This window comes from Rhipicephalus sanguineus, chromosome 6 (assembly GCF_013339695.2).
Source record: "Rhipicephalus sanguineus isolate Rsan-2018 chromosome 6, BIME_Rsan_1.4, whole genome shotgun sequence".
NCBI classification, from domain to species: domain Eukaryota; kingdom Metazoa; phylum Arthropoda; class Arachnida; order Ixodida; family Ixodidae; genus Rhipicephalus; species Rhipicephalus sanguineus.
This window is the reverse complement of record NC_051181.1, coordinates 31,905,261-31,931,618: the sequence shown is the minus strand read 5'-3', so window position 1 is coordinate 31,931,618 and position 26,358 is coordinate 31,905,261. Positions and strand designations below refer to the sequence as shown.

General features: G+C 46.2%; 1 protein-coding gene across 1 annotated transcript; it reads right to left on the bottom strand.

The window, feature by feature from the left end:
• LOC125758944 (uncharacterized) lies at positions 1-26,358 on the bottom strand. Its single transcript, XM_049416731.1, has 7 exons — positions 26,260-26,358; positions 25,050-25,164; positions 24,914-24,986; positions 12,485-12,547; positions 11,317-11,392; positions 2,382-2,497; positions 1-279 (listed from the first exon to the last, which is right to left on the bottom strand). Exons 1-7 carry the CDS (start codon positions 26,338-26,340, stop codon positions 255-257), a joined length of 549 nt encoding a protein of 182 aa, XP_049272688.1. The 5' UTR covers positions 26,341-26,358; the 3' UTR covers positions 1-254.

Below are 26,358 nucleotides of genomic sequence, written 5' to 3'. Positions count from 1 at the left end.
TAGGTCAGGCATATGTGTGGACCTCATCATGTTATTGAAAGCAGCAGTAGTTACAGAGGGTGGGATATGTTAACGCATTATATTAACGAGATTTCTGCTTCTTGCAGGCATTTACTTTGCTTTGTCAAGTAGGTGTTATGTGAACTAATAAAGTTAAAGTGAATCTTCAACTTTTTTGAAACAAGATATGCGAACAAACGATGTCATTCACTCCCAAACTTCGTTCCCACTCAACAGTTCTCCCGTGTTGTCCTTTAAAACGGCATCGAGGCCGCAGATCTGAAAAGAAAGAGAGAGACCAGATTACTGATGGCGACAGCGGGGAAATTTCAGTGACATAAATTTTGAAAACATTTGCCTCACAGACTCAGTATCGCAGGATGTAGTGAAGTTACAGGAACAGGCGAAAGCTAGGGGCATTATATATATCTTGTTAGAAAGAGAGGGAGAACTCAGCCTTGCAAGGGAAGCTCGTGGAAGCCAAATACAAGCAGTTGTATAATTATTTTTACTTCTGATCTGCACAGAATTGTTCACCCATGTAGCTTTGGCTGTTCTGCCCACACAAAAAACGTATCCGCCAGTGGGACGTATTAATGCGAAGCAGGTCTTAGCGAACCTTCGGCACTTTGAGCATTTCTATCTATCTATCTGTCTATCTATCTATCTATCTATCTATCTATCTATCTATCTATCTATCTATCTATCTATCTATCTATCTATCTATCTATCTATCTATCTGTCTGTCTGTCTGTCTGTCTGTCTGTCTGTCTGTCTGTCTGTCTGTCTGTCTGTCTGTCTGTCTGTCTGTCTGTCTGTCTGTCTGTCTGTCTGTCTGTCTGTCTGTCTGTCCTCATGATCGGTGCTCTCATGATCGCCTCTTTAACTTGGTGTAGACCAAAATTGGCATGGGAGGGTAAGACGATTTGTAAAATATGACTGTCGGGTCATGACATGAATAACGTGTAAATCGTGTTGTGTACGTCGTCAAACCCTTTCCTCCAAACACGTGTGGCACATACCCGTTTACCACGGGCCGCGGTGTACGGGTATGCGCCACATGTGATTGACAGTTTATATCTACCCAGGAACGGCGAGAACAGAGATTGGTAATTTAAATGTGAGAGCGTTAAGAAAAACCGACATCGGCAGCGTGACCCGACGAATGGGAGGAATAAAAATTAGGATCCCAGCAGTAATCGAATCATGCATGCTGCGTGACAATCAGGTATTCTACCACAAAACCACGCCAGGGCTATAAATGGGTTTGGAAAAACAGCCTATGCAGGCGTAATGTCGGTGCAACGTCAATTGTGGTTGTGGTGCTGTCTATCTAATTTTACAAGAAAGCAATAAACGCTACGTATGTACTTGTACGATATACGCGTTTGTGGTTAACGTCTGTGGCCTGTGATTAACGTCTGTGGTTCCAGCGTTGGCCCCGCTTTTATAGCAGTCTAATAAACATTACATTTTTATTCCTATGATTCAGTAAGCTATATTGAAGCATCGTCGACCCCGGAGGAATACATCAACGAAACTTACGTATGATATTCACATGGCTACACACGTGCACTTAGTTTCGATAATACTGACGCATGTACTCTAACGTGAGGGCTGACGTTACGTCGCACCTTTAAACGCCAGTGTTGTCGACGTGCCTGGTAAGCCCACGATGTGCACAAAGCTAATACCCTTACAAAAACATGTCGATCCACCTGTATTTCATGGCTCAAAGCCATGAAATACAGCACAGAAGTACTCGCTGATAGCTTCGCATGAAACCGATTCCCACAACGCGTGGGATCTGCCGAATGTTTTGGCAGTTACATGTTCAATGATATGCTTGTAGCCATATTTGTATGCTGATGGATATTTAATAAAGTTGAAAGTTGAGCGCCGTGGTGGTGCCCTTGTCTGCATCGTGATTGTGTGCTAGTTTCCTTACTGCTTTATCAACAGGCCCAAGTGTTCAATATACTGGTGCCCACAAATGTTGGTATCAATTGTAATAACTTCATTTGTTTTGACGGCATCTCTAAATCTCTGCAGGACGGCACCCATGCTGTGCTTTAACGAACGCCGGCAGCCAAGGCTATGAGCAGTGCGCCGCGGTATCCCTCGTTCTACGTACCCAAGCGCTTCCGGTAAATGGCGACTTCGTATGTTCTCGCCGCCAATATGGCTTCAAAGCTTGAAGTGCACTAGCATACCGACGTAGTGAGCACAGCTTCAATGTTGTAAGACTTAGAAATTGTAGGCTAAAGGCGCTAAAGAGAGACCTTTCTACAAGCCTACGCAAAACACTACACGATAATTAAGTGTTTATCGAATGAAGAGGTGCCTCCTGGCGAACGATGGAACAGTAGCTCATCACTTACTCTCTCAGCGAACAGAACTTCTTGTAGACTTTGCTGAGAATGTCAGCAAGCTGAAGCAGGGAAACGCCCAGCCACATGCTGACGTGGCCAGAAAAGTATGTAATGAGGTCCGATCCCTGCGAAAGAGAAAGTATGCGCACCTTGTGTTTCTCTCCACTCATTAGTTCACTGCGTTCAATGCACCTATTATCTGCAATCTTTCGCAGTTGGTCCAGTAGTAAATGTACATGGACGGGTTTCTTTACACGAAAAATAGTCAAGACAAAAGGACACGCCATCATAACAATATGACTAGAGCCCGATATTATAGAAATTCTGTAACGTATTAAGCATCAATACAGCAGCAATGTAAAGCAATGCCTCTGTAAGGCATTTCTTCGTAAACAGTCGCTGATGTACGGCAAAAAATTAGGTTCACTGTGCCCTATACTTGTGCGGTCCCGCTAAAAGGAACTTAATCCTAAGGTTTCGCCATTCCGTTAGTGAGTTAGAGCATAAAAATTGATTGGCGCTCATCCCTGCTGACTTGTTTGGCCAGCTCAGATATTGAATGCCTCGGCAAAGGATGTCACAAAGGCCATTCAGTGTCTTGGCGGCGTTCGGGCTCGCATTCCTAAACAAAAACTGCTGGGTCTTGCTTGGCCTACACTTGCGCTCGAATTCTTCATGCACGAACTCCGGGATCTAGCGAAGCTTTACGTATACGCTCGTCAGCCCTAAATGAAAGGGAATTGTCCATCATATCTATAGCCTGGCGTTCGTTCGCTTTGCTTCTGTTTCTGTTCGGGTGTTTTATGCAAGTGCCTTGGCGAATATCGATGCTTTCAGATTTGTATGGTAATAAATAATACTTATATACGTATAAACATTTGCACTGGCGTTTTCAGAATAGCGATTTTTGCCGTATCGTCATAAAAAGTACTTCCCAGCATATCCACGGGTGAATGATGAAGAGCTTGGGCGATGCTCCTAAAGCAATCATGGTTACACCGTGAAACCTTCAGTGGTTTCGCCCAGCAGTAATCAAAGCGATAGCCCAGTACATCATCAAAGACGTGACAAACACTATATATATTTATACAAGAAATTTTATTAATCGTAAGTGGTAGCTAGACGTGGCTTCCGTTCTCCATTCATTATAACGGCTTTATGGTCGGTGAAGTGATGGATCGGTGATGGGTCATAGTGGGATGTTTGCAAAGACGAAGTAGTGGGCAGTTTGCAAAGGTGGCTTCCGTTCCCCCTTCATTAAAATGGCTTTATGGTCGGTGAAGTAATGGATCGGTGATGGATCGTAGTGGGATATTTGCAAAGACGGAGTAGTGGGCAGTTTGCAAAGGTGGCTTCCGTTCCCCCTTCATTATAATGGCTTTATGGTCGATGAAGTAATGGATCCGTGATGGATCGCTGTGGGATGTTTGCAAAGACGAAGTAGTGGGCAGTTTGGAAAGGTGGCTTCCGTTCCCCTTCATTATAATGGCTTTATGGTCGGTGAAGTAATGGATCGGTGATGGATCGTAGTGGGATGTTTGCAAAGACGAAGTAGTGGGCAGTTTGCAAAGGTGGCTTCCGTTCCCCCTTCATTATAATGGCTTTATGGTCGGTGAAGTAATGGATCGGTGATGGATCGTAGTGGGATGTTTGCAAAGACGAAGTAGTGGGCAGTTTGCAAAGGTGGCTTCCGTTCCCCCTTCATTATAATGGCTTTATGGTCGGTGAAGTAATGGATCGGTGATGGATCGCAGTGGGATGTTCGCAAAGAAAGAGTAGTGGGCAGTTTGCAAAGGTGGCTTCCGTTCCCCCTTCATTATAATGGCTTTATGGTCGGTGAAGTAATGGATCGGTGATGGATCGTAGTGGGATGTTTGCAAAGACGAAGTAGTGGGCAGTTTGCAAAGGTGGCTTCCGTTCCCCCTTCATTATAATGGCTTTATGGTCTGGTCGGTGAAGTAATGGATCGGTGATGGATCGCAGTGGATGTTTGCAAAGAAAGAGTAGTGGGCAGTTTGCAAAGGTGGCTTCCGTTCCCCCTTCATTATAATGGCTTTATGGTCGTTGAAGTAATGGATCGGTGATGGATCGCAGTGGGATGTTTGCAAAGAAAGAGTAGTGGGCAGTTTGCAAAGGTGGCTTCCGTTCCCCCTTCATTTTAATGGCTTTATGGTCGGTGAAGTAATGGATCGGTGATGGATCGTAGTGGGATGTTTGCAAAGACGAAGCAGTGGGCAGTTTGCAAAGGTGGCTTCCGTTCCCCTTCATTATAATGGCTTTATGGTCGGTGAAGTAATGGATCGGTGATGGATCGTAGTGGGATGTTTGCAAAGACGAAGTAGTGGGCAGTTTGCAAAGTTGGCTTCCGTTCCCCCTTCATTATAATGGCTTTATGGTCGGTGAAGTAATGGATCGGTGATGGATCGTAGTGGGATGTTTGCAAAGACGAAGTAGTGGGCAGTTTGCAAAGGTGGCTTCCGTTCCCCCTTCATTAAAACGGCTTTATGGTCGGTGAAGTAATGGATCGGTGATGGATCGTAGTGGGATGTTTGCAAAGACGGAGTAGTGGGCAGTTTGCAAAGGTGGCTTCCGTTCCCCCTTCATTATAATGGCTTTATGGTCGGTGAAGTAATGGATCGGTGATGGATCATAGTGGAATGTTTGCAAAGACGAAGTAGTGGGCAGTTTGCAAAGGTGGCTTCCGTTCCCCCTTCATTATAACGGCTTTATGGTCGGTGAAGTAATGGATCGGTGATGGATCGTAGTGGGATGTTTGCAAAGACGAAGTAGTGGGAAGTTTGCAAAGGTGGCTTCCGTTCCCCCTTCATTATAATGGCCTTATGGTCGGTGAAGTAATGGATCGGTAATGGATCGTAGTGGGATGTTTGCAAAGAACAAGTAGTGGGCAGTTTGCAAAGAATCGGTGTTTCCCTCTTGTATTAGTCTTGTACTTTTTCTTCTAATACACGTTTTGTCCAGGTATACTGAGTATGCGTCTATGAATGCAACGCATCCCACGGACCTGTGCTTCTTTGCCGCGCCTTACCTGCCCGCCGCTGTCAAGTGTTCATACAATTGGCTTAAAGCGTGCAATCTAACCCTGTATTGGAAAATGTGTCAAAACCAGGCCCGGTACTGCGCCATCTCCAGAATACGCCCAGATTTGGTGCTGTCGGAAGCCAACTGACAAAGACACGAAAAATTCGAAGCAAGGTAAAAGTAGAATCAACTTTTTTTTTAAGGGAAAAAGTCGGAGCTGCCCAGACTGTGTTGGACGCAGAAGTTGGAGGAGGGCAAACCCGCCCAGTATTGAAATACGCCCCTTAACCCGCAAGGCTTTGCCTCTTCCCTAATTGCTGAAAGACCTGCTGCTCTTTAGGTACAGTTTCACAACACGGCTTCAAAAATCTATTTGGGGCATAGAGAACGGGCATATGTTTCATTCGCAAAGCTGATAAGTACCGTCAACTTTTAGCAGATGACTAAATAATGTATTTTAATCATAACTTTTATCTTCTACAACCGTGTAATCTGCAGGTTCGTACCTTTTCGACCACCTACCTATTATCTCCGGAGTTTAATTGGAACTGAGCGTTCTTGCTGAATAGAAAGAAAGACCAGAGCCGAAAATGTTCAATTATTTTCCAAAGTCAATTCATATCGGTCGCGAAAGTTTGAAACAAAAGCGGTGAAAGACCTATTGCCAGAGACAACGACGCACTGCGTATACACGACTGAAGCGCGAATAGGTGAGGTGAGCACATATAATGAAAACTAAAATTAGAATGGAAATCTTTTCTAATATTTATAATTTTAAATGTAACAAAATTAATTAACAATGTACTTTATGGTATATCCGACATTTCACTGAATAGTTGTATGGTAATGTGGGCATATAATTAGTTTGGCTCATCTCAGTTTAGCGCACTCTCCGTTGAACATGGCATCGCTTGGTTTAGCGCAGTGATTTAACACGCATCGTTCGTCGGCTATTTCCTTGCCTGTGTCTTATTTACCTGGCCTGACACTACACCGCAGTCAAATACGCAGCGGCTCACAGCAGCTGTTGAGAGCCTTTCTTGTAACTGCAGACTGCTTTTGCTGGCGCACGACCGGCATGCTGTCGCCCTTCGGGACAACGTATGCACCACGCTACGTGATGGAATGCTGCGCTGTGTACGGCCGCAAAAGCGAACTTTTTATGGCTGCTGTTTAGCTCTACTGGTTTCCCCTTGAATCAGTAACGTCAGTTTTTGAACTATTATGGCATTATGAGGGCTACTGTGCTCGTGGGCCGTACTATCATAACACTGTCACGCACCCTCATTTCTTTTGTCTTAATGCGGTAGGTCTTCATTCAGCCACAAAAAATTGTTACCACCACACGTCGAAGGCCGCGCAGCAATGTTTGAAAGCTTCACGATTGTTTCAGACTATTCTGTTAAGATTACGTACGGGACACGGGTAACTATAGTTTATTCTACAGCCAACACAAGCACCAGCGATAACGCTGGAAGGTTCGATAAGACATGTATAAAAGCCCAAGCGTTCCACCGACGATCAGATTTCCGACGGCCGCCGACTGTGATCGTCGCTACCAACTTGCAGTGTGTATTGCTTGTACTTTGACTTTTTATTTTCTAGGCACAAGTTTGCCCAATAAACAGCTTCTTTACCAGCCCGACTTTCGCTTTCTTCGCCGTCACGATCACGTGACAATATCTTTTATAGCGAAGCTGTCTATGCGGACCCTGTGGCGTTCGCTAAAACTCGCGTGATCGACCGCAGAGAGTATATCTGAATAATGAAATAAATAAAAACAAGTTTTCTTGGCAAGGTGAGGTTTGAACCTGGGTCCTCACGGTTCGAAGACACGTGACATAATCACAGGGCTCTACACCCACGCTTGCCCAACGTGAATTTATGTTAAGAATACGAATGCGAAGGCGAATTGGCCACGTGGGCCACTAGCCCTTCTCTTATTGTAGTGAGTCACGCGTGCGTGTGCGGTGGTCATTCTCGCTCCGACACTGTCACGTTCATTGAGCAGCTGAGGTGCGGCCGAGAGGCCGAGCGCTAGAGACGTCGCTGGTCGTTTGGCAGGTGCCAACACGAGCTTACGAGCAGCCGGCAAGGGGGTAACGAGAGCCACCAAGGGGGTACAGACTCTGCGCAGGCGGCGCTGCGAAAAACACCGCCACCAGCGCCCTCATCGCAGCCGTGGCGCTAAATGGGCAGTGCAAAGATAATAACAATATCTGGGGTTTAACGTCGCAAAACCACGATATGATTATGAGCGACGCCGTAGTGCAGGGCTCCGGAAATTTCGACCACCTGGGGTCCTTTAACGTGCACCTAAATCTAAGTACACGGGCCTCAAACATTGTCGCCTCCATCGAAAATGCAGCCGCCGCGGCCGGGATTCCATCCCGCGACCTTGGGGTCAGCAGTCGAGCGCCATAACCACTAGACCACCATGGCGGGGCGGGCAGTTCAAAGAGAGCCGTCCGCAAGTGTAAGTGCAATAGACCCCCTCTTCCGTTAGTGTCGAGGCACGGTTACCTGAAAATCAAGGACCTGGAAAGCGTCTTCCGCCAATACACGCTTCAAAAAAGTAGGAAGCTCGTCAAAGCGAACTGCGGGTACAATGCACAAGAAGTTTCAGTTATTTCGACGCGCTGCAACTCGCAAATACAAGCGAGCATCGCACGACATCGAGTCCGAGACATGCCCTCCGACGTTTCGCTGTCTGACGGCTTCCACATCGTGGAACTGGTAGCAAATTTTTTCTATAAAGTATTTCGGTGTACAAGGCTTGCCTCACAAAATGCAGCTTCCTTCTCAAATTTTCATTGTTCGTCTTCCTGCTCTCTCGTATATGGCCATCAGTGAGCCGCATCACAAAAAAATATCAGCTCAGCTACTTAAACAAGAAAACAGCATGTTGAAAAAATACTTTCTAATAAAAAGACTTCCTTGTTACGAACGGCACCCCGTGGCAAGAAGCCCATATGGTCCACACGCCGCTCTTGGTGTATGTCAGTTATCGGCCAATAGCAGCGATCTGTCGTATGACGAAAAAATTTTTTGTATGACAGCCCTCCGAAGAGATTACATGAAGAAAGAGTTTATATGAAGAAAGAACGTATCAGACAGCAGCGACTTCGCACTCCGCTCGTGAACTATCCTTGCGTCACAGCTCTGCAAGATTTGGCTGAGCTGTTCACAACAGCGTCTACTTCCCGCAGCATGTGTTAGCGCCATAGCGTCAAAGAGCTCGTTTCGCAGAAATTGTGGTGTCGGTGTCGGCGTCTTTGGTTGTGAGCGAAAAATCGTCGTTGTTCGGTGAGCGAAACTTCGAGATAGACTCAAATAAATAAATAAATAAATAAACAAATAAATAAATAAATAAATAAATAAATAAATAAAAAACCACACCATCTCCCGCTAAAGGGGACCATGAGGCGATGCGAAGCAGCGTTTCTGCATGTAGAGCCCGCGTTTCAGAGGGGGGAGTGGAGAGGGAAGTGGAGAGGGGAAATGGGAGAGGGGGAGGAGAAACAGGGAAGGGGAGACAGGGAGAGAGACGGGGAGGGGGAAAGGGGAGAGAGGAGGGGAAAGGGGAGGGGGTAATGGGAAGTGGAGAGGGAGATGAGGTGTGTGGAGAGGGCTTCCGCATGCGCAGTAAGGGTGGTCACGCCGCACACCACCACTGGATTGAACTCCGCTATAAGATGCTTCACATCTAATCGTTTGAGTGAGATCTAACCCAGGCCTTCTGCAGGCCAAGCGGGTGTTCTACCGAGGAGCCCCGCCAGTGCTTGAAACTGCTTTGTAAAAAAACGTTGAAATATTGTCATGTACTGGGAGGAGTTTCCTTAACGCATGTAACACTGCGTGACAGAATCGTAGAGTCGCCCCAGACGTCAAAACATGTGGGCTGCACAGCGAATGGGCGGTTCAAGGCTGCCCACCCATTACAAAGCGCGCAGCATCGCAGGTGCGCGTGTCACCTTACGGACGCGTAGGGAGCACTTCGCCAATTTGCAAAAGGAAGGATTATAGCGTAGCGGACACTTCGCAACTGCACTTGCAGTAGGCATTCTAGGATAGTTTGAAACGACGAATGCTGCGCGCACAAGCGTTCCTTTCCCTGCAGCACAATTGAAGGCGATGTGCACATGGCCCCATATAAGCTATCGCGTTCTACTCTCGAAGGCGAAGCTCAAGCGTCGTCCATTTCTTTTTCCCAAGCATGAGGGGCGGTACAGTTCCCGTTTAAGGAGGCGCTCCTTGTGCAAGAGGTCATGATGAGGCCGCACAATCGCTAACGCTTTCTACTAAATATAGAGGAGAAATCCCCCATTCAGAAGCCTTGAAGCGTCGGTGTCATATCAGACAATAACGCGTCGTTCTGTGATCTGCTGAGTAGATGTGAATGCAGAGAAATCCCCGTCGAATTTTCTTTGGCAGCTGTCTCTAGTCCTAAGCGCAAAGATTTACCACACGAGAGTCTATGGCCGCGGACTTCCCTGGGACGTTGTCTTCGGCGGTATCGGTACGGCTTCATTCTTTCAGCGCAAGCACATCAATTCTCGCTATCCAGATTTAGCGCGTGCCACGAAAGAGCACGAAGCTTCAACTGGACTCAGTGAAGGAATGGCAACGGAACAAGCAATGTAAAATTTTGTAATACACCTGTACAGTGTAACAGCAATATAACAGTACGGTGGCATGTCTAGGAAATGTCGTAGCCCACCTGAAATTTGACCTTGGAATGACTTTGAGCGAATTTCGCATTCGATAAGTCTAGTTGTGCTCGGGTGAGAATTTAGATGGCCAGTGCCCGAAATTCGGTCAAGTTGTCATCGACACTGCATTGGCTCACTCTCAAAATTGACTTTGCCGAATTAGGGAATTGAGTTGACCGAAGTCCAAACCCATTCCCTAAATTACCTCGGCCTTCCACCAAACTTGGGTGGCCCAATCCCAAAACTGGCTTCGGCCAATTCGAAATTTGAATTCACCCACGCCTAAAATAGACTTCGCCATCGTCAAAATGCACTACGCCCAATCACTAAATTTGGATAGCCTACCCTCAAAGTTTTCGCTGCCCAATTCAAACGACTGGCGAGCGCGTCGGAGGCGACCAAGATCTGCCAGGGCGACCTTATCGACAACCCCTTTGGCGCTGTGTACTCAACAAGCATTGCGTAACGAGGCTTTCGAATGTGTTTTCGCGCAATACTACGTTGCTTGGCGGAACGAAACAATCTCCAGTTCTTTTTTCTTTTCTTTCTAGCGTTGGTAAGCGTCTCCAACAACAAAAAAAACCAATCACGCGATAATCGGCATGCATGCTTGGCATTACATCGATAAAAGAAGGTAGGCGTGAAAACACGGGCAGAAGAGAGCGGTGACAAGAGACACGGTGTTTCTGTTGTTCTTATTTTTTTTTCTTGGGTCTGTGTCTGAACGCCTTTCTATTATCATGAATCCGTACTAACTAGCTCAATTAGCTGTAGTTCTTGGCGTTACACTTGCGCAAGTTTACAATTTTTCTGGTGTGTACAAGCCCCCATGTTTGCTGTGCTTGTTGTCTTAGGGACATCTGTTCTATATTCAGGTGATATCTCCGAAAACCTTTTCGGAAAGTGTTTCTTTTTACTTTGTTTTTGTATCGCGAGTACAACGTGCTTATATGACTCATATATATTAACATTCTGCAAGAGTGCATGTGCAGCCCAGGCGGTAAGACACTCGCCGTTTGAACGCACTGTCCTTGCTACAAACTCAACCACCACTAGGAAATGTTATTTTGCTTTAAGATTTGTTCTATTCAGCGATTTTCCTGAAGTGACGGATGGACTCTCGGTTTTTTACTTGACCTGGCATAGATTTGCGGACTCATTCAATAATTAAATCTAAGTAGAAATAAACTTACAAGCATTCGGGGAAGGGTCTGCACAATCCGGCGCTTCGTGGTACCAAGGACGACGGTGACTTCTATTTCCTTGTTCCTGAAGTCATATTCATGTAAAAAAAGAATATTTTTAAGTCACATTGACGCTTAGTTTTAAAATATCGTAAGAACCTTTAAAACATTTACTTTGAACACAGCCCAATATTTCTTCCTGTAACAGCGCACGCAGCAATGGAGCACGATGAAATAAAGTGGAATGAACTTGTTTTTTATTTTTAAGAAACACTTTTCTCGACATCACGTTTGATCACATCAGGTATAATCTCTGTATGTAGACCACTATTTCATAGTAATAAATTGTCGTCTGCATGTTTGTCTGCACACAAGCGACGTCGTTGCATTTACTGTCGTAACGATGACTAGTAAACAGTTCTCAGAATATTAATTTTGCACGCACTGGCAAATATCAGCAAGGAGTTTCACGTATGTTTTCTTCCTTTGCGCCGTCTTTAGTTGACTGTGTATCTCACACATTCGGGCCAAATGTGTGGCCGCTTATATGCACGAGAAACAAAGGCTTGTTGGATCAATGTGCAGGGGAACCGATGAAGAAGAATTGAACAACGAGTTTACAGGAATAACATCATGATCAACAAACGTATGGCTGACTGCATTTCATGTCCCTCTGGCTGCTTTTTTATACTCTTAAGAGAGGAATAACTTGTGAAACAAAGCTCTTCCTTTCAATTTTTTTATCAGGTGTCATATTATGACTCACAATATCTCCAGCGACGTTATGTATTGAGAGTGTGTACATAAAGCTACTATACAATAGTTATGAATAGCAGGTACCATACATGTGAAGGATATGGACCGGTGCCTAATTTCACCATGCACCTACGGTGAATCACACAGATATTATACGTGGAAAACGTATCCCGCATTTTTTTTTCTGAAAGGGTGTCCGCTACTTTTCCATAAAATAGGTGCACGGGTTATATCGGCAATTTAGTGGGACAGTAATTACGGCGAGGGTTTCTATCAGGAACTTCTTGAAAAAGGCGTGACTACAATTCGCCACCTAGCCTGTTCGTTACATTAGTATGTTTTTCCATGGATCAATTCCAGTCTATCGCCCTGTGAAGATTAAGATGAAATTTGCATCACAGTGCAGAATCTATATACTCACTCATATTGAATGTAATTCTTCAGACTCCCTGTCTGGAAGCTGTAGGACTTGTAACGCACCTCCCTGAAATGTGCAACGTCAGTTTATACTTTTGGTCACGTAGTTTGCAACATCAGTTTTGTCACGTAGTTGTAACGGTGAAGAAGACAGCACTCTAAGCAGAAAAGACTGAACAGTTTATTGGGTGAACCAGCGCCCAGCAAACGGTACAAAAAAAGGCGAACACGAACATTATTCGAAGATTAAAGTATCTGAGTTGTGAAACGTATCGGCATTTACCCGTGCGGCATTGTTTTACATGAGAAATGCTAATCAATTTACTATAATATGGGGCCCCTACACAAATGGTAATATTCTGAAACTTGAAAATGTCCAAAAAATGGGCATACAGTTCATTTACAACTATTTTTGACTCAGATCAGTGACTGAACTACACGCTCGCTCTAACCTAACCCCGCTATCCGAAAGAAACCGCTCATCACGTCTAAAATATTTATATCAATTAGTAAATGGGCACTATAACGCTGACGTTAGCGAGTGGATTTCATTTTCTTCCGGTTATTCAACGCGCCAAAGGCATGAACTTAAAATAACACCATTTCGTTCCCATAATGACTCTTTCAAATAGTCTTTTTTTCCACAAAAAGTCAGAGACTGGAATAACCTGAGCAGCTTGTTCAAGCAGATTGTTTGTCAGCATTTTCATCCCTTCTTGATGGCTGAAACATAGTTGTTGTTTTCTCATAGTGACTGTCTGTATGATATCTGTGTTGCCTGTTCCTCTGTCTCATTTGCACATTTGATTAATGCGTTCTTTACTAACTGAACGTGCATTTGTTGTTTCTCTAGTGTTTTATTACTGTAACCTCTGCATGTACATATATTTTGAGTACCATTGTGTTGTATTTTCTTTCATGTATTGTATCCCACACTGCTGAAACCCCGGTAGGGGTTGCAGAATCAATAAATAACTAAAAAGTATATTTTCCATGATCATATACTGAGAGCCTTGCGCTATCAATATTATTTGCATGATATCGGGAAGTTAAAACGGCAATAAAGCCTCGAAACATTACTTTTAAGATGATACACTCTTTTGTACATCTCCAAAACCCTCGTCTACTCTCTATTTGTTAAAAGGAATGTTAAGATCTAGCTCTAGCAATACGAATTACTTTCCTGCACCTAGTTACATGAACAATAGTGTAATGCAGTATAAATGTCTTGCTTCTCCGCACCAGCTCAGTAAGAGCCAAGTTAGAAAAAAAAATCAACCTAACAGAATGACATTTCCTTTTAATGTCATTGTCTTTCCTCTCCTTCCCAACAATCGGAAAACGACGCACTCAAGTCTCTTTGTAATTTTTCTTTGACGTAGTCAGAATGAACGGCGATAAAATTTTGGTTTTAGCAAACTAGAAAAACATTGAAAAATACACAACAGACACTCGACAGAGTGAGGATTAAGCGACACACTTCGACAGAATTGCTTATTTGGCTGTAGTAGCTGGTTAGTACCTTGAAATTGCCTCCAACCAAATAAAAAAATTCATTAACCCGAAAGATTCGAAACCCATTTGGTTCCTTCTTCAGGTAGTTATACTTGGGAATTTATGAACCCAAATATTCGGGATTCACTCGGTGCCTTCTTCGGCGTTTCTATTTCTGAAAGATATCTAGCGCTCAACCTTCAACACAAGCACGCAGAAGGAAACGACGCGACGGGCGCTGGATGACTTTCAAAAAGAAAAATTTGGGGAGGGGCGAGGCATGTAGCGAAGGGTGTTTCAGCTGCACTAACATGAAACCTGTGGAGGGGCGAAGCATGCAATGTGCGCCGATGTTTCCCGATGTTTCCCGCCGATCATTATTGTCTGTTAGTTCTCATTAATATTGTGTTTAACAAAGAAAAACGAGCCGTTAAAAGTCACCTCCTTTCCTTCATTCATAGCGAGGGTCTCGTTCTGGCAGACTTGATGCCTTCAGGTAGTATGCGAGGGATTATTGGTCAGCTGGCGGCTCGTAAAAAGATCACGTGCTACGTGACGCCATCAGGCAGAAAAAGTGTGATCCACACTCGCCCCCATGGTTGCGATAGGCGCAGACTAACACTCCTATGTTAAAACGAATAATAATAATATCTGGGGTTTAACGTCCCAAAACCAGGGTTAAAATGAACATATATACCCCAGAAAGGGAAAGAGAGGATGGCCGCCGCCGTAGCTCAGTGGTATAGCATCGGACGCGTTATTCGAAGGTCGCAGATTCGGTCCCTGCCGGCGACAGTTATCTTTTCGTGTTGTTTACTTTCTTCACGTTTACATCCTAATTACTACAAATAACACCCCGTATACTTTCCTTGGCGTTACTGTCTGTCAGTTCTCATTATTATTGTTCTAACGGCAATGAGAGGCAGAAGAAAGATTAGACACAGAGACCCGCAGTCCGCTTTTAGTTAACGTACACGCTGCAAATATTTGTTGTTCAACTACGCACAAGAGAAATCTGCCACCGGCACTACATTCCAGGTCAAGATCTAGTACCTCTATATACGCAGTTGCCAGTGAACGGTTGTGCAGCGCGAGCAGTCGGTTTCTTTCTATCAAGAAACTCGCTAGCAGACACTGCCTGCGTCGGCGTTGTCTCCTAGCAGGCGAGGGCACATCCTCGTTCTTTGCGAGCCGGTAATTCAGCGTTCATCGCAGGATGAGTGTTTACATAGGCAACGCGCGCCGTTCGCTCTCTCTCGCCACGCGGCGAGCGCTGAGGCAGTGGCGCGCTCTCTTGCGTTCAAGCAAGTGTGCCGTCACGACAGGAAACGACGATGCACGCCGAGACCCTAAGGTGCTTCGCCCCTAAAAGATGCATCACCAACTAGCCCCGCAAAGTGTCTTGTATTTCTGACCTGTCCGAAATGAAAACACTCATGGCATATAAAATGTGGGGCTAATACAATCTCGGCTTCCTCAGCATTCATCTGTAATCACCCCTTCCCCAACAGGCGCTGAGCCGTGCCCCCGAGACGAGAGGCAGAAAACACCAACTGCCTTTTGGTTTTGTTCCCTCATAATAAACGCGATATATATATATATATATATATATATATATATATATATATATATATATATATATATATATATATATATATATATATATATATATAATTATTTATATAATTCACGAGAAGGATCCGCCACCGTAGCTCAGTGGTAGAGCATCGGACGCGTTATTCGAAGGTCGCAGGTGCTCAAGTGAAGCGGACGAACAAATGAAGTCATGTTATATATATATATATATATATATATATATATATATATATATATATATATATATATATATATATATATATATATATATATATTGCTTGGAGACTCGCTTAGCTTCCCGCAATAACGATTCTATACAACGATGTATCTGTTATGTGCAATCTGTGACTGGAACATTGTATTTTTCCTAATTTATCGGCGGCAGCCTTATCTATGCTACATATTGCATGATTGGAATGATAACGAGGGGTGCGCGGATATTCGAAGTTTCGGATACTGATTGAATGTTTTCCTTATTCAAAGCATCTTCCATTCGAAATGTCCGTGTTTTTATTTTCCCTAATGTTGGCCCATGGTCAAATGTGCTCTTAAAGAGGTGAATATTCAGATAAGTTTGAGTATCCGAAGAATTAACGACTTACGAGCGTTAAGTATTAATCCTTTAACAGTACAACATCGCTTATACGAACCAGTTTTTAAATAGTGCGTTTAAAACGTAATTCCAACGCATCCGCTATCGTTGTGGCTCGCCCTGTGCCTACCGGTACTACGTACCACGATCGGGATTTGTCACACAGGTATTAAGATGAGAACAAACGGCGCTAGACACGATGCGATGATAGGACGACAGAGCCCAGTCTTTCGTTCTATCACCGTCCTGTGTCTGGCGCAGTTTGTTCCCGTCTTAATGATGTACAGCAACCAGCCCCGTTAGGTGCACTCCTGCGGCACGTAGGTATAGTTCGTCCCTGAATTCACCCACGCCACAATGTCCCACAATAGACCCTTTTCATAATCCGCAAGTGCGCTTCTCTGCGCTGCATATTTGAACAACTAATGGCGGCACCTCTCTTGCTTATAGTGGAGACGAGGTCCTAGTTGCACGTGCTGAGGCTTGTCTATTAAGCGTATTTATGTCAAGAGAGCCGAGTCTACATTTTCCACGTCATTGCGTAAGCAAAATGCGCTTGAACACGCTGTTTGCAGTAAGTGACTAGACGCCATTACTTGGGCAAACTGCATGGCAGGAAAGCTAGCTTTACAATTATAAAAAGGGTCTATAGGCCTTTCGTCCTTTGGAAAGTGCAGAGAAAGACCTATCAATGCATCCGACTTTGGCACTAGTGCCTGCGGCGATACCACTAACATAAGCCCCGCAAAGCACTAAAGGGTTGATGACGGCCACCTTTTAAACGCGACACTACCGCACAGCCCCATAACGACAAGAATGCCGATAAAAATATCTGCTAAACAGCGCGTGTAGCTCAGTGCAGTGGTGAGCGTGCCTTGAATAGGCGCCGATCCAAACGCACCGCGCAGCCATCCGATACCGGCTCATCGCAGGTCACTGTATACATGCGCGCGCCACGCGTATCAGGGTAGGCGAGACGAGAGGTCCGTCCGCTCTGCCACCATTTCCGTGCGGTTCGTGCTCCCTATTATAGTTTCGAAATGTTTCTGAGCATCGTCACCATGACCTATTGCAGCGTCGCGCCAGAAAGCCGGTATTTCCTACGTGCTTAATTAATATATTAAAGGTTTTTATAGTGCGTACTTATCGCCAATGGTATCTATCGCTGTTGTCTCGCATTTCTCTCTTTAGCAGCGCAGCACGTCAGGAGCTGCGAATTTGTACTTCGCAGTGTCTGCGTGCTACCGTTCGCTGCATTCCCAGCAATTGGCGATGTTTTATTGTAATCACTGAGAAATACGCATGACGCGCGCATTAATATCGTGCTCCGTTGCAGCCTTATCTCCCGCAAGCCCGAGCGACAACAGCGGTTTATTTTTGTTCAAGTTTTAGTCCGAAGCTTTCTCATACAGCGCATATAGTACTTTCGCGTTTTATAAACAGATCAAATAATTGTCAAGAATATTACCCGAATAATGTTTAAAAGTATGAAAGAAAAACAGCTATTTGTCAGCATTACATCCTTCCTCTTCAATTATTAGTGACAGGGTCTTTTGCACTTTCAGATGCGCTGTTACAGCACGCACAGAGTAATGTACTTGTTGGGGTTTTACGTCCCAAAACCATATAACTATGAGGGACGCCGTAGTGGAGGGCTCTGGCAATTTAGACCACCTCGGGTTCTTGAACGCGCACCTAAATCTGAGTACATTTTCGGTCGCATTTTCGACAGAGGCGAATATGCGACCGCCGTGGCCGGGATTCGATTCCGCGACCTTCGGGTCAGCAGTAGCACGTACACAAGGGTAGCACGTACATAATGCTTACCTTGTGACCATGCGTAGCAGTTCATTTTCGTGCATGATAATTTGCAATGAGTGCATTACCAGAGGTGCCTCAAGGTGTTGCAGCCTAATGAATTCCAGTTTTGTTAATCTATTTTGAAAAGTTGTTCTCAGTCTCTGTCTGGCATTGTTACAGCAGAGCTGTTAAGGTCGCGGTTTGCCATGTGTCGTAGATAGAAAGTTATCATCATGAACCGGCCCACACTCTCTTCATCTTCTACATTGCTTTCCTCTTCTTCACCTTCTACTTCGCCCCCAGAACACGCGCGCCGATTTCACCGGTGGGGGATGCAATAAATCTGATTGGCGATAGAACGAGCACAGAGAGAGAATAAGAAAGAGAGACAGGGAGAAAAATAGATAAAGAAAGAAATTCTTGGCGAAAAAAAATTCTGGCGATGTGAGATTCGAACCCGCGTCCCCTACGATCCGAAGGCGAGCATCGTAACCACTCGGCTATCCAGGCACTCTAGCAGAGCGTGCCTGGATGGTATAGTGTAGTACAGCAAGTGGGTGGTACAGGGAAGTGAAGGTGAGGAAGGCACATATGAGGATGAGAAGGAGGGGAGGACGAGTGCAGACACTGAAAGAAAGAGATAGAAAGAAAGGGAAGAAAAAAGAGAAAAGAAAAGGCGAGAGAACGACTACAACCAGGGAGAGAGCGAAAGAAACACGTAGAAAATAAGGGAAACAGACAAAAGAGAGAAAGAAATGGAACAAAGATAGAAAAAGATAGGCATAGAAAGAAGCATAGAGAGAAAGAGTTAGAAAGACAGAAAAAAGTTAGAAAGCATAGCCATGTATAGTATAGTATAGTATAGTATAGTATAGTATAGTATAGTATAGTATAGTATAGTATAGTATAGCGAGGGGATGGGAAAGACATGTGAGAGGGTGAAAGCCTATCCAAGCCAGGGCCAGCTAGGTGCCCACCAGCTCTGCTGTGACTCAGTTTTGCGCGACTTAGGGCAAGCGGCGCTAACTTCTTTTCTTTTTTTGCACAACACACACATTTTTGATATTTTGAGACAGTTTTCTGCCTTATTCGCACTCGACTCGTATTCAAAAATTTTAATATTCGCCCACAGTGCAATAGTTTGTTCAATCACGTGGATGTTTATCTCGCTGTGGACACGGCCCGTTAATGGTGAAACTAGGGAATCACTTCTCATGGTATATGCGGCCGCTTTCTTCGCTGTCGTAGCAGGGCGGGCTGTCGTCGGCAGCATGCCACATGTCTGCCTTGTATCATATGACTGTCATATGTCTGTGGCACGGAGGAAGGAAAGAAAGGAGATGCCCTGCCCAGCTCGCGCGCCACGAGAAAAGTGTGGAGGAAATAACGTCTTAGCGGCCATATACACTGGGCACAATGGCGGAATTGCTATGGTTACGTGGCGTGCCGTGTGATGGCGGCGGCGGCGGAATGTACGCTTCTTTCGGTCTCGCACCGAACCGTGACGGACAGAATCCATTATTCTGTCGCGTTGTTAGCTCTGCAGTGTGCTCCTGGCTGTAATAGCACCAAGCAATGCTTATAAAAGCTGTTGGTAGCCACGAGCTCTGAACAGTGCGTGGAGCGACCGCCTATCCACGCACCATGCAGCGCGAATCAGCATATGAATGATTTGATGTGTTCAGCAAAATCATGCTCAGGCACCATGAGATACCGGAACCACCGTGCGCGATGAACGCCTTGCAGGTCAGTGACGGCAGTATAGTGTTCCTGCTTGTGACAGCGGACGAAAGATTTGTGCCCCGCAAGACGAGATGAGGATATCATATATAGTTTCGTGTCCTGTGTTGCGATTGGCGAGCCACCCTCTGCCGCGAGGCGCCGGGACGGCATAAAGGCAGCCGCCTCCCTTTGCGGAGATAAGGAAGAGCGCGAAGACGCCCGGATGTTTCTCATACACCAGGAGGTGCATGGTTGCAATTGCTCGAAAGAACGCCATTGTCGCTGGTGTCGGAGCGGAAATGCGACACATGGAGCTTTTATGCCCTAGGAAAGGCCGCGACACCGAGTTTGCGCCGAAGACGGACCTCGGACCACCGCGTTGTGCGTCTCCTGCTGATAGGCAGCGCCAGCTGCCCAAACACATACCATTGGATTTGCCTCGCCTGCGGCCGCCGTTCCACAGCATTGGTGGTCGGTCCGAGGAACGAAGCGAGGGACTCGTCACACCCCACATGCTGGAGGCATGTTTCCCCCGATGCGACATCGTTGCGAGAACAATACGCGTGTTTGGGTTGTGTGTGTGTGTGTGTGATGGGGGCGCTGCCAGCAAAGTGACCCGCAGGGTTTGTCACCTGACTGGATGGAAACGTCGTCCCCTGTTGCCCTAGGTCGGGCATCTAGGGACCGCTAAGGGGGTAAAAGTCGCAAGCGGATGCATGAGAATGACTTTCTGGAACGAACTGTCAAATTGTACAAATGTAAATAAACCTTTCGTACGCTTCTTCGGCTCCTCAGCCCGGTTCCCTCCAACAGCAGCTCGTCTTGAAGACGAGGTTTGCAACCGCCTGCCTGGATGCGAGGAAACCAGCGCAGTCGGGAGAGCCTCAAATTCAAACACCTGTGTAGTAATGACTTGCTTGTGCGTATTAAAACACCTTCTCTGCTTTGCACCTTTGAAGCGGGCGGCGCAAAAGCAAGGACTAAAGAAAGGTACGACACAGCTTTTGTTTTATTTGTCCTTGTTTTTGCGCCGCCCGTTTCAAAGATGCACAACCAATTCCAACTTGCCCATACAGCAATTCTTCTGCAGTACTTCTCTGCTTTGCTTACGATGCTCACTCCTAGCAGTCTATTCTCGGCATTAGAGCACACGCGTTCAAGTGTAATTTGCACGCCTGCGCCGAGCACAAAGTCACCGGCTGCACAATGCTGACGTCGGTGTGTTTTACGTGGATCACGGGCACGGTGACCGGGCGCCCCGTGAGAGAAACCACGGAAGACGGCGCGCGGCCGATCGTGTTTTCTGTACAGAGCGTGAATGAAGTCGTAAAAACATTGACACCATCATACCGTATTCAGTGTATCCAGTCCGCAGCGTTTTCATTGTGCTTGCCTCCTTATTGGCGCGCCGTTTCGATCGCCACATTTGCCCGGTGCGTGGCCACCCGAAACTTGTTCAGTAAGTTAAAACGGTTCTTCAAGCCACGACCAAAATACGTGTTCGTGCAAGTCCCGGCACTGACAATTGGGCGAGTTGGTACAGATGCATGGCTTCAGAACGGCGCAACAAGGAAGACGAAAAGACGAAAAGTGTTCGTGTAATCTTTCGTCTTCGTCTTCCTTGTTGCGCCGTTCTGAGGCCATGAAAGTCCCGGCAGTTTAGCCATGGGTCTATATGTTTGAATGTACGTAACGTAAAGGAAACACGAGCGCTGCTGGTCATCGCCGAGCATTTTTGGTGCAGTGAGAATGCGCGGACTTTTTCATATCACCGCGTCCAGCTCGCAGTCTGCAGCTGAAAGCCCGAACAGAGAAAAATGAAGCAGCAGCATAGAACTAAAGCGTTTAAAAAAAGCTACGCAAATTGGAGGCGCTTGTCGTCGGAACAGTAATTTGGCTGGCCCGATGAATCATCATTATTTTCACATAAGAATAAAAGCAAGATATAACGGTATAATTTAAAATGATCATATAAAGTTATTTCGGCGCAAGAGGAGAATACTAGCACGAAATTATTTATAGTAGCCGGAGAGAGTGACGTGCTTTCTACTGTGCTGTTCGCATGTAAACCAGAGAGCAGAATCTTCCCAGTCAATATGGCCGACTTCCGGCTTCACCGCGGCTTGACAGAGAATGACGTCAGGGCCTCTCCTCAGTTCTTTCCTTCCTCCGCGTGTCTGTGGTTTCTGTGGCCATTGCGCGATCTGATAGGCGGGCTGATGAGCGACGGTTGCGGCTCCTGGCGGCGGTATGGTGGCCCAACAGGGCGCGAAGTGGGGACAGTCAGGCGAGCGGCCGCGGCGTAGCTCATCACCTTCGATTCACGTTGTGGTGGTCAAGGAAGTTCATGTGACCAGTTACTTTTCTCGAGAACAATATGTGCGGTCAGCCACGTCCGGCTTCGACTGCACATAATGCGATCGAAGCGAACAACGGCAACGTCCGACGCATTTCTTTGCGGACAATGAGCCTTATGCATGGTCTCGCGTATGTGATCAGAGAAAAATTCTGCGAGTTGTGCGCAGTATCGTGTCGAGCGGCAACTGAATCTTCTGACACGCACTTGAAGTGTCTTTTGGTTCGTGATTGCATTCTATAGAAAATCTGTTACAATCTTAGGAAAGTTGCGCATAAGCCCAGCGAACAGCGCTTGCTTAATACGTACCGCGCATGAGAAAGCGATCATATTTCTTGTCATACGTATTCTCGTCAGCGTGGCGTAAAATAAGGGTTAGCTCTTCTGTGAGTATATTCGCGGTTTCATTAGGCAGCCGTAATCGGTATTGCAAAAGGGTTTCCACCCATTCCTTGCAAGGTAGTCCAAACTGCGTAAAAAGGTGAAAACGCAACGCAAAGTGAAAAAACAAGGAGGGAAGAAAAGAACGTCCGGACTAGATTTGTAGACTTATTTATGAAGCCACTTCATAATACCTCCCACTTCGTTACACTGAATCTGAGATTTTCGAAATAGGCTTCCTGGCCGTGCCTACTAAAAAAAAAAAACATCGCTGATTCCGCTTTCATAGGAATCGGTATGACACGAATGTGAAACATGTCTTCGCAGGGGTAGTTGAGCGTTTATTGTGCACTGTTTCGCCACAAGGGCGAATGAATGAATGCTATAGCAGCAAATAGTAATGTCACGCAAAGAACGACAAGCAGCTTGAAACTTGCAGAGCGCTCTAAAGCAGAAAGGACGCACGAAAAGAACACACAGAGGATGAGCACGAACTAACAACTGTCACGATTGTTACTTTTTGTGTGAGCAGCGCGGTCCTTTCGCAAACGCGGCCACTACAGTGAGCGAAGTGACCTTCGTGCTCTCTGTAACGTCAACGGAAACTTGCGGTGAAAGCACAAGAAGTACAAACTGCCCCCGTCACGAGATAAGCGTGCGCGCACGAGAGACATCCCCACGTAGTGACGCACTCGGATTGCAACGCGCGGGGCGACGACCTTTAAAGCGCGCCTTGCACGCTCTTCGTACCATCTCGCTACTGATAACAAGAACACGCTGAAGCGCGAAAAGCCGGAGACAAAAGGGAAGAACACGGGATGAGCGCTCGTCCCGTGTTGTTCTTGCCTTTTGCCTGTAGTTTTTTGCGCTGTTTATTACTATGAATACAGACCAATTAGCCCAGCTTGCCACTCTCTATTGCCATTCGCATGGGGCATGGAATTCCATTAGAGAAAAAGAAAATTTTCGGGAGGTGTCCAATATATCAAGGCGCGCACCGAAATGTAACAGATGACAATGATAATTCGTCGCTAGACTAGTTCGTTCATCGTGATCAACTGCAGAGCGCAAATTAGGTACGGCACAAAGAATAACACCCATAGCGCTAGTCCTGTGCTGTGTGTGTTCTTATTTGTCCCGTATTTAATTTGCGCTCAGCACTTTAACATGTAATAGTTTCAGCCTCTGAAACGCGGTACACTTTCAGTTTAGGAAAGTAACAAGGCAGCTACGCGTTTCATACATTAATCTGATAAGTGATAACACTTCTTAATTAGCTACTTACATCTTTCAACGCCTCACGCAAGTAACGTCCGTCAGTTGAAGTAATGAAGCTGACGGACAGCAATTATCCTATCTGCCGAAATTAATATGAGGAATTATCTATGCTTTAGGAAGAGAGAGGGAAATAGGTGAAAAGGAAGAGGCAGGGACGTTAACCTGTGCTGAGTGACCGGTTTGCTATCCTGCACAGGGGTGGGGAAATAGGGGCAAGAAAGAAGAAAACACTCGCTTTACCAGTGGGGTACAGAGCAAACGACAGGAACAAAACCCTAGCAAGCTAGTCAAAAATTTGCAGTGGCTTAGCTCGGCTATGCCAGGATATATGTAGCGTTAGCAAGGGTTCAGCTGAATATTCTTAGCTTTCCAGATTTTCTAGGATTATTAGCCTTCTTCTCTTCATTCTTCGTACGCTGAACCGCTAATTGCCAGGCAACTACTTCGGGATCCGTTGAGATAAGCTTCTCGGCTCTTCTGCGCCGTCGAGCAGCATTTGCGCTCTCCTTCTCCATGGCGTTACCCACTTTCAAACGCCAGTCAGAGGCGCTATCAAGCGGCCCCAGCGCAGTGTCAGACGGCGACTGCACAGCGAAGGCGAATAGCTGGGCGCGCGCCGACGCCACTGTGTCTATGGCTGCGACGTCACTCCTCTCGAATGCGGCGCAGACCAGCAGCGGCGAGCCGCGCGCGGCGGTGGCGGAGTCAGCGCGCGCGCCGGCGCCAGCGTGTCTGCCGCGCCTACGATGCCACTCCTCCCGAACGCGCTAACCAGCAGCGGCGAGCCGCGCCCGGCGGTGTCGGAGAGCGCGTGAGATGCCAGCTTCGGTGACCCAGCTGTGTAACATCAATGATCCTCGCGCATGCGCAGCACTGCTCATGAGCATCCACGTGAAATCGGCTCCGGCTAGGCAAGTGTAGCTAACTTTACAAAAGGATGTGCTTCCAGTGAAAAGCTGCCAGACAAGCGGAAAGGCGTGTTGTATGAAAGGCTGCTCGAGCTTCGACCTCGACAAAGTTTTGCCTGGCCCATAACAGAGGCGAAATTGGCGAAATAGGCAGCCGTAAGTGATACGGTCTATTCCTCTGGGGGTGAATGGGTTTGTCTTGACAAAGCTTGCACGTCGATGTAATGGCCAGAACGCGTGCTTCTTACGAGCGAGGCTGCGCTCACTAAGCATATCGAAAAGAGACGACCGCCGCTGGCAGCTCACCTGCATGGCCTGGTACATTGGTTCTGGCAGAAAGGTAGCCAGTTCATTGTCTTCATGTAGTCGTTGCACTTCACTGAAAAACAAACAAACAAATCATCTTATGCATGGACAATGGGTAGCAAAGGATCGCACTCACAGTGAGCCAGGTATTCGCATAGGTTGCCCTTCAGAACGTGCTTCATAGAGTAGAGCTTGGGGTAACAGTCGCACTTGTTCTTCCACTGGTCTGCCAGGCACTTTTCACTGCATTCCTGTACAGTCAAAAGCACAAATTTCTTGAATATTTTCTTCCCTCAGATTTTTCCTGTTTTTAGCAGCGGAGCTGTTTAAGCTTACAATAGCGCGGTGTGTCTTCCGCGCAAAACACGGCGGGTATTAGCCACAGAAAGCGGGTATATGTCAAGCAGCTTCTAGCATAGCATAGCCATGCGTATTATAGTATCGCAAGGGAGTAGGGAAGGGAAGTGAGGGTGAGGGTAAGGAGGGAGCAAAGGAAGCGAGAAGGTAAAGCATGGCATAGCCTTGGATAGTATGTTTAGCCAAAGCGATGGGAAAGGGAAGTGAGGATGAGGAGGACTGATGTAAGGGTGAGAAGGAGGGAAAGCAGGAGGTGAGAGAGTAAACCATGGCATGGTATAGCAAGGGGTGGGAAAAAGAGGTGAAGATGGGAAGAGTGATGGGGGTTAGGAGGAGGGAAATGAGAGAGAGCAACATAGAAAGAAATAAAGAAAGAAAAATTAAAGAAGGAAGATGAAGATGATCAAGGAACATGAAGAAAGAACCCAATCTGCATTCGCCAGGTGGTGGCGCTTGCTCCACTGCGAGCGCCACCACCTGGGCAGCACTGGTCGTGAGATGGCTCAATCACACTGCGGATGTTTTGCTCCAGTACTCGGTAAGCGCCGTGTAAATGTGACAAGAGCTTGATGGAAAGACCGAGAGTAGTGCATGATACAACAGTCGAACCAGGCCTTCCGAGGAAATGTGGACGCTTGATTTTCAAGCTTCATGGCGACTCCTGTGTTGCGCAGGTAATGAGAGGGGAAATCGGTGACAGAAAATCGAGCAAGAAGCGGTAGTTATAGAGAATAACTATTTTGACCGTAAATTACTTCCTGTCACACTCCGTGGAGTCGTCAGTAAGACATAGAGCGCGCATGCGATGTGTAAATGCGGAGGCACGAAGCGCTCTCGCATAATTTAAACAGCCTTCGTAGATAAACGCTGTCAGATGCTTTCAGATGAAATGTCAGATGAAATAGAATGAAAGGGGCAGTCGTAGAAGCAAATACTGGTAGCGTTCCATTTATTTACATCAAGACGAAAATACAGACAAGTGCACTTACCTCTTGTTGGATGACGTCCTTTGTATAGTTGAATTGTCTGGTCATTTCTTCGTAGTCAGTGCACTGTGTTTCGTACGGCATCTTTAACGACAACACGTT